The sequence below is a fragment of the Diplotaxodon limnothrissa genome, linkage group LG18 (genome assembly GCF_057381915.1).
Source record: "Diplotaxodon limnothrissa isolate DT_005_m linkage group LG18, D_limnothrissa_male_GT1.1, whole genome shotgun sequence".
Taxonomy (NCBI): domain Eukaryota; kingdom Metazoa; phylum Chordata; class Actinopteri; order Cichliformes; family Cichlidae; genus Diplotaxodon; species Diplotaxodon limnothrissa.
Genome location: NC_140613.1, coordinates 38,701,081 through 38,710,215, shown reverse-complemented (window position 1 = coordinate 38,710,215; position 9,135 = coordinate 38,701,081). Strand labels below are relative to the sequence as shown.

At 39.9% G+C, this 9,135-nt stretch overlaps 1 protein-coding gene across 2 annotated transcripts in view; it reads right to left on the bottom strand.

Annotated features, from left to right (window-relative positions):
* Positions 1-1,227: 1,227 nt before the first annotated feature.
* Positions 1,228-9,135, bottom strand: part of tox (thymocyte selection-associated high mobility group box) — a 61,440-nt gene continuing 53,532 nt past the window's right edge. For both annotated transcript variants that reach the window (XM_085378431.1, XM_085378432.1), the window contains exons 7-10: positions 7,405-7,485; positions 6,814-7,302; positions 2,610-2,770; positions 1,228-1,301 (exon numbers count right to left, since the gene is read on the bottom strand). In XM_085378431.1, coding sequence (XP_085234557.1) covers positions 1,265-1,301; positions 2,610-2,770; positions 6,814-7,302; positions 7,405-7,485 — 768 coding nt within the window. In that variant the 3' untranslated portion in view covers positions 1,228-1,264. The remainder of the gene's footprint in view (positions 1,302-2,609; positions 2,771-6,813; positions 7,303-7,404; positions 7,486-9,135) is intronic.

Below are 9,135 nucleotides of genomic sequence, written 5' to 3'. Positions count from 1 at the left end.
GTTGACTTTATTCTCAAACACATTATTAGAATCTAAAAATAAGGAAATGGGTGCTGTTGCCCAGCGTGCTTTCATCTGCCAAAAAAACCAAACAAAAAACACATTAATACAAAGAGATACAGAACGAGAGCGATATGTCTCGTTATCATTAACACTAGAACAAAAGCTGATTTAAAAAAAACAAAACAAAAACAAATTTAAACACAGCCAACCCAGCAACAGTTAAAGTTTCTTAAATAGCCTCTGTGAACAGAGAGATAGAGATGACAAAGGAGACCATGCAACCCACTTGTGCGTTCTCATTAACACTTCACACACTCACACAGTTTGGATCCGAATCAATATTATCAACAGACATATGCCAGGAGGAGGAGCTGTCATCATACAAAGGGATGTTTTTTTTTCAGCAGACAATTGTTTGACATTTTATTATTTCATGGACTAAAATACAGTGGATTTCATCAGGAGAACAACAAACGTTCTTTAATCGTACACAATTATTCACAGTCGGTGCCTGGTTAAACAAACAGCTTCAGGTGCTCTTCCAGATCTTTTTCCAATTTGTCTTGAGCCGAACGAAGCGGTGGGATTTCAGTCATTATCGCAGTGTTCCACACTCACAGTAACCATATGTTCTCTGTCTCTGCAGACACCGAGTGGGACTTCAGACCAGACGGCATCAAACTGAGGGCTAACGTTCATGTGATTAAAGAACCAGTTATCAAACACAATTTGTGTCGTATTTGGTTAATAACATTTTGTTTTTTTTGCCGTTCCTCTGACTTTGGCTATAGAAGGAGACCGCAAGTATGAGTTAAAGAAAAAAGAAACGAGTAATTGTCCTTATATGGACAACTGAAAAGATTATGTTACAGCAATTTACAGCAACTAATTGTAAACACCATCCTTGCAAAAGAGGAACTGGGGCAGATGGGAAATCAGACAAAGGTTGGAGTATATACACCAATATACCTCTCCATGCTGGTGTACACATTTTCAGTTCAATGGTGGTACAATGCAGTAAACAGACAGTAGAAAGCGCCAAATGCAGATGTTTTGTCAGCATTCTCGAGAAATGTTCCATTCTTCTGTTGCTGGAACTATTATTTTAAGAGATAAACTAATTTATTACGGATTTAGACGATCCACTGTGAGTCTGATTTTTGGCTCTCGCTGTGTTTAAGGATGGAGAGAACAAGCTGGAGGTTCTGTGGTGTGGCAGTAGAAGGGCTTGGCAGAAGGTTGATGCCATTTGGTCCTGAGATTAGCTCAGATACAGAGGTTTGTCTCTCTGGAGAGCCCTGGAAGCAGAGAGGAGAATCAATAAGGACATGTTTGACACGCTTCATTGTTTCAATGATGACCACGAGTTTTTCCCCTTTTGTTTCCTAACGAGCCTCAAGAAAAATCAAGTCTGTTATAAGATTATATGAACTGGTTTTGGTCATTTCTACTCTAGATTAATTTACGTTAATCCAAATCTTTTGTATGCCGAGGTGATATGCATTTAAAGTGATTAATGTAGACTGCAGAGTACACATTGGTTAATATTACAGGTAATACAGTTGTATTTCATTTTAATAGGTGTAATCCCACGCATCTGCTTTTAGGCATTTTTCTACATTCATATGGAAACTGAGAACTACTGCTAAAAGGTTTTTATATTTAGCTAAGATAGAAAAGCTTCTGCTTCACTGGATGGCTATCAAGAGCAGTGGGTAAATGTTCCTCACATTATTATATATGAAAGACTAATAGAAACACCACATTCCCATCATGTTTTCAACACCAACTTTCCTTTGTCTTTCATTGACATCGTCTCACTGTATTCTCTTATCCTTTAACAGTTTAGCAGCACCATCTGGACAGGTAACATTTTCTTTCTGTTATTTTGTTTAAATATATGCTGCACCTAGAAACCCATCTAATAATAGTGCAGTTGAATCAGTGAGCAATGACAGACAGGCTGGTTGTTCCATGGTGGAAGTATTTGCATTATTTTGTGTCAGCCAATGATAAGTGTCTATCAGCTGCTAAGGAGCTCTGCTTTGCATTTGGAAGAGTTACCTTAATGCTAACTACAGCTCCACAACACTAGTGGTTAGGCTCACTGGGCAGGACAGCCCTGAAATCACAGTTAGCTAACTTTTACTTTGGCTAAAGCTGTTAATTCAATAGAAATTACCAAGCTTTTTGCTGGTTATGTGGTGGTAGAGATGCTAAATGCAAAAGTGAAAGTTAAACGCAAACTTTGACTAACAATCTCTCTTCTTACAGTATGGAATATAATGTTACATGCCAACTTTTTAAATGGTACTAATACTGCTATGTTACAAGTTACTTTTAAAAGTTTTGTTATCCAGGATTATAATAACATGTCACAGACTTCCACACAGGAAAGGTGTAGTCAGAAAGGGGTTGTTGCTGCTCTTGAAATGTATCTTTGATGTTACTTTTTTCCCCCTCCATGAACCATGTTTTCTTGATCGGATGTGGCCACTGCCATCTGTAACCACACATCATCTAACATCACTGCAGACAACAACACGTCTGTCGAGTATTGGGTTTCTTTTTAAACACCTGCAATCCAGTGCAGTGTTAGTACACACCCGTTGCCATGGTAATCAGTGCTCCAGTCCAGAGAGGGGTGATGATTCGGTGTATGCCGACCCATCTGGTGGTAATCCACCGATGATGACATCACTGCTCCACTGTTCATGATACCTCCACCTATTGGCTGGTAGTCAGATTGGAGGGAGGGAAGGTAGCCCTAAACAAACAAACAAACAAACAAACAAACAAACAAACAAACAAACAAACAACCCCAAACAATTAAATTCAAATTCTATTTATAATGTGCCAAATCACAACAACAACAACAACTGCCTCAAGGTGTAAACAAACAAAACGATTATAACTTATTTAAAATAAATAAATAAATTCAAGAGGGAGCACCATTAACAATAAGTTAGTGATTTCAAATATGCATTTGACAAAAAAGGAGATCTTGAAAATATTCATTCTTTAACTAAATCACAATTACAAGCCCACTTTGTTCTGAGTGGCCACTTTCAAAGCTTGCAACAGGACAGGATTTGTGAGCGCCGCAGTGGAGAGTTCTAAAACAGTAACATATTGTGGCCCCAGGTATAAATGTATGTGTCAGATCACATTAGCTGGTGAAATAATTTAGCAAGCTAGCCAACTAGTATTTCCACTTAGATGAAAGCAATAATGTTAGCAAGAAGGTTAGTATGTACGGAGCCCCTCTGATGACATGGTCCAAAAAATAAATAAATTGTGGCCACAAAATACTACTTCGTGGGCACGAAATAGTATAACGTGCCCACAAAATACTTATTTGTGGCCACGAAATACTATTTCAAGGGCACGAAATAGGTATAACGTGCGCACGAAATGCTAATTTGTGGGCACGAATTGGGTATAACGTGGCAACGAATTACGCATTTGTGGCCACGAAATAGATGTGTGCACATCATATTGATACAATTCCTGGACAGCTGCGTAGAGACATAAGCATGAGAGTAGGCTAAACCTATAAACCATGGACAGAGACGGTATGATTGATTTTTATTTTAGGCTGGGAATGAGCTACAAATGCATTTTGAAAAGCCTGGCAATGCAAGGAACCATTATTACGGAGAGACATTTAAACAGGATATTGAGAGCCCAGTTGCTTTACAGACGTAAGTACGACCTGGACGCCGGGATCGATTTTATTGTCAACCAACTGCAAGGGGCTGGGAAAGATCACAGTTATCGGTCAAGTGTTTCGTGGCTACAAATTAGCATTTCGTGTGCATGTTATACATATTTCGTGCCCACAAAATAACATTTTGTGGCCACAAATAAGTATTTCGTGGGCACGTTATACTCATTATGTATATTTTGTGGCCACAATTTATTTATTTTTTGGACCATGTCATCAGAGGGGCTCCGTAAGTATGCAATGTTAAATGAAATTTTATTTTAAGAGATAGTTTGTAGTTTGTCCATTGTAACAACCCTTATTATGACATAGCACCGCTAGGGAGTGTCGTCCTATTATTGTAGTAGTTTGAGAGTCTCCTAGTGTGAGTGCAGAGGCCGTCATTACAGCCAAGCATCTGTTTAGAGAGACCGTACCACTGTAATGGGCTGGCGCCGGCGACTACCTACCCCCGGCACATGCATGTACGAATAGAGTAGAGCCGTGGACACCTAGCTTGTATGGTCTTGTTCTGCTAATATAACCAACTAAAGGTCTTTTGTTCTATTTAAGTGACTCGCCTCCAAGTTGTCCGGCTAACCTCCACACCACATGCCCGCTGGACCTTCCTCGCCAGACCGCCGTTAGCATGTTAGCAAACATGGTAGCGTTAACACAAGCCAAAAGTTTATGTTAAACCCAAACTTAAACTTCTTAAACCCAAGCCCCACGTTTCAAATTCCCTGCTGATGACCGATAGTTAAATACAATACTGGTGCTATCTATACTGGTTGATGAGATGGTTTGATTTCATAGATAAAATTAGTTTTTATCTGGCAAAAAGTTAGCTTACCTGCTAGTGCTAACAAACCGCTTGAGACCCAGTGCGACAACCATACAGTACATTTTTACACTTATGTAGCGATGCCATGCATTTATGATTCCTAGCATGCACAGCAACAACAATCCGATGACAATTAAATAAATAAATAAATAAATATTATTTTAACAACCTGTAACACAAAACAGTTCCTGCTAAAGGTGGAAAAAGATTAACTTATTTCACCTATTTCCCCACTTAGGTCACAAATGCACTGTGACTTGCTTGCCTGCTAATATTGCTGCTAGTAAAATAATAATGAAGTGTTTTTGTCCTTATGTGGAGTTTGTGTCATAGAACGAGTCTATGTCACAGCTGCTCATTGTTGATGGTGAGACAGGAAAAGTAGCATTGAAGAAAAATACTGGGGTCTCTCTTTTGTTACACTAGATGCATTCAGACAATAGCAATAAAAGTGTTTAACAAGAAAAAAATGAAAGGTTTAAAGGAGAAGTTGTCCTGAATAGTCTGAGAGGGTTCACTGTGCCAAACATAACTTTAGTGAAAATTTAGTCACAGTACTTGAAAAAAGCAGGTAAAAAGTAAAATCTTTTTTTCTTGCATTAAAGTGTCATTAAGGAAAGTTTTAATGATATACTGTTTATTTCCCCCTTCAACTTGAATTAGTCCATGGACAGCTGATGGGTTCTGAAAGCCATCTATTAGCACATCTTTGGCAGAATGGTTTCAGATGAACAGAGATAGGAATGAAGTTCTGAATGAAACTCGCATGAAAAGGAGAGGGATGGGTCGCAGGTTCATGAGCAGTAATTACAGAATTTTGAGAGCTTTTCTGATTCTATCTCCCAGGAGGAGGGAGGGAAAAAAGTGAAAATGTAAAGTTAGGAGGAAGAGGAAAAAAAACATCAGCAAGCATGTCTCTAACCATAGGATACTCGAGGGAGGAGAGAGATGGAAAAATGAGTGTGTAAAATGACAAAAGTGTGTATGTGGGGGAGGGGGGACTGAAAGGGAAGTTAATCTGAGTGTTGTGAGTGAAAGAGGAGAAAGAGGAGGACAGCAGGTGGTTTGGTTCCCCCTGCTCTCCTCTCCCCCTCCTCCTCTACCTCACCTATTCATCTATTGTTGAGCAAATTCTTCTCCTTCACTCCTTCACAAAGACCCCATCTGCCTCTTTTGTCTCTCTCTCTCTCCTCTCTCCCTTCCCCCATCAGTTCTCACTCTTGACTCAGTAAAAAAAAATAAAACTTTTAGCGCTCTGTAGCTGTGTCCTCTCATTTTTGCCTTCTCTTTTACTTTTCTGTGTTTTCGGGTCTCTCTTTTTCTAAAAATATGCAAAATGGAGGAGAGAAAGGGATTATGGGAGTTGGGGATTAAAAAGTGTACCATAAAAAGGAAGGGGGATCAAATGGGAAGTGAGGCTCAGTGGTAATCTTTGGATTTTAACTATTCTGGAGGAAACCGTCTTCCATGAATTCATATCATAGCTGTTCATCTTTTCTTTTTCCCCTCTGTTCGCAGAAATACTAAATGAGCAGCTAACACTGACAGTAAAGGCAGAGAGGCTGACTGACAGACTGATTGACTCTGTTACAGTCGAGGTAAGTCCTTTTTCAGCTGTGTAACATTGTCGGTTTAACTAATCTTAAAGTGACAACATTCTGCCATTTAGACATTTAATCACTAACATTCAGGCAAATCCACATCAGTGATGGAGAAAGCCATGGTACCTGTGCCAAAAGACTTCAAACACCTGCCAGCAACACCATTAGTGATGGGTAACCACATGTTCTTACATGTAGTTAAACAGCAGTATCTGTGTGTTGTAGCTGTCCTCACCCCTCACACCATCTCAAAGTATTACTAGCAAAAATGACTTTTGCCAATTATGCAGCAAATGTGGTTGGTGCATTGCACTTTTTTCCTACTTCCACATCAAACCGATATCAAACGCACAAACACAACGGTTGCTCAGCGGGTTCTTGGAGTTGTCCACACTTATTTAAGATTTATGCTAAAACAGATACATATAATTAAGACATGGAATCATTCTAAGTGAACAAAATCTTGTAGTAAACTGAATCAAATGCTGCGTCACCATTACGGTCCAACACACACATAAATGACCTTATGACCCACATCTGATGGAAACAGGGCAGCGACTTGTCCCTGCAGATTGATTGTAGGAGAAATTAGGAAACACACATACATACACACGCATGTATCATTATCATCATAGTAAGATTTATCAAGTGCAACTGACCTGTGTCATAGCAGGGGAGTGTGCCATTCCCATTGAGTGGCCACTGAGCTGCTGGTGCTGATGGTGTGGATTGTGCAGCCCTCCCAGGTGTGCCTGGCTGTGGAGCGGAGGGCTGATCTGGAGAGGAGGGGTGGATGCGGCCGCTACAGTGCCAAGAGACATGGCTCCCTGATGGGGGACGCTGGCTCGTGGCACCGTCCCTCTGGAGGACAAAGCCTGGAGCTGGGGATGTATCTGAGGGTGGGGAGGGGGAAGATGGGGGCTGAGGCCAGGGCTCGAAGTGTGGGAAGGGTGTGAGGGGTGAGGGTAGGGCATGTACATGCCTTGATGGTGATGAGGAGGGAGAGGGTGGCTGAGTGGGCTGGAGGAAGGGTGCTGCCCTGGGTGACCAGGGTACACTGAATGTTTGGGTGTAATCATGGAGGTAGAAGAGGGGGAAGATGAGGAGGAAGAGTGGGTTTGCTTCATTTCAGATGGGTCATTGTAACTCTGTAGAAGAAGAAAAAGGAAAACTGAAAATCAGGAATTTTCTGACCCTTCACTCTTATAATCCGTAACTTAACTTGGCGTGTATCAGTGTGTGTAGCGCACCTGTGAAACCAGACTGGCTCTGTAGGCAGCCAGCTGTTTGAGATACTCCTTCTTAGCTGTCTCAGTCTTCTTCTTGTACACCTGAAACGCAAACATTTAACTCTGAAAGTGTGAACCTTCATCACAGCATTTGATAAACAAAAGGCACAAGTACAAAAATTAGGTTGGATTTAATCAGAATAATAATAATATCACTCTAGTGCTGAGCTAATGCCTTTTTCTAATAACACAAATTTATCAATTCCCAAAGCATGTGCCAATACTCTCTGAAGCCCAGCAGCGATCAGTCCAGCTGACATGCCACTTGTATAACTGTTAGGTTCACATTAATGACTGTGAATCTCATTGGTATTGTTAGAGCTCACATTCCCCTAATAAACGGTTGATTCCTGTCACAAACATGATGCTGACACTTATCGCCTTTTTCACGCACTCTGCATTTGCTTCCTTCATGATGTCACAGAATAAAATGAGCATGTTATGCCTCAAGGCCAAGAGTGCAGTAATGCTAGTGCTTCTCTGAAGCTATATCTGCACTCCACACTGTATATAAATGCCACTTGTTTTGCACATGTTCAACTACCAACCTCTGTATATTTTATATATTTTATTTTATTGTTTACTCTATTTAATTTGTAAAATATGTATATACACACACACACGTAGAAAAACATATTTAGTATACACATCCAGTAATGCACACACTCTTATATTGTACATATATTTATTACTCTCAGATTTAGCCTTTCTTATATTTTGCTTGTTTTATGTTATTGTATTTTTTTTTTGCACACCTCTGTTGCTTGTGAAGCTCGCACACAAGAATTTCACTCGCATATACTGTACCAGTGTACCTGCACACGTGATGTGACAATAAAAGTGATTTGATTTGATTTATTTAGACAGTGGTGATATAAAGAAATCACTAATGTCAACATTCTCTCACAAATATAAAAATAGTGTTTGCCATCATCCCAACCTCAATTTTGCATCCTAATTTTGGATTTTACTGTAAACTGATACCAAATACAAAACACAGATGAGAGGAATGAGAATCAGTTCTGTATATTATGCAAGTACCAGAAAAAACGACTTACTGTTAAATTTGAGTACACCTGTTTTAGCTTCATTTCACTGTTGGTACTCAGCTTTTAAAATGCTACTGCTGATTTTTAAGGATCTTCGTGGCATCCGTCCTCTATATGACCTGCTAGTCAGACATGAGCTTCGACAGAGCCTGAGATCTTTGAACAGAGGACATCTGTTAAAACTGCAGCTGGCAGACATTTGCTGTCAGAGCCCTAAGCTGTGGGATGAACTGCCTGAGTATTCAGGTTAAGTCGGTCACTCACAGACCAACGAAGACTAACTTATCGGTAAGCCTTTTCTGATTTGATTTTGATCTGTTTTAATATGTTTTCTCTCTCTGCTTAATCATTTTTAGTGTGTGTTATGCTCATGTTCTTAGCAGTATTTGATTTTCTGATGTTCTTGCTTTGGGCCGTGTTAATCATTTTGTTTCAAAATGAGCTCTATAAAAGTGAAGAGCCTGCCTTCACAGTATCAGTTTTAACTAGAACTTTGCAGAATTACTATCAGTTTGGTTGCAATTTTGTGCAGCAAACCACCAAATATAAGCAGTGACACTCATCGGAATCAATATGAGTCATGGGGGTGGGGTGGTGCTAATGACATTTTTGGAAATGTTTCACATATGAAGGGAGACGTCAC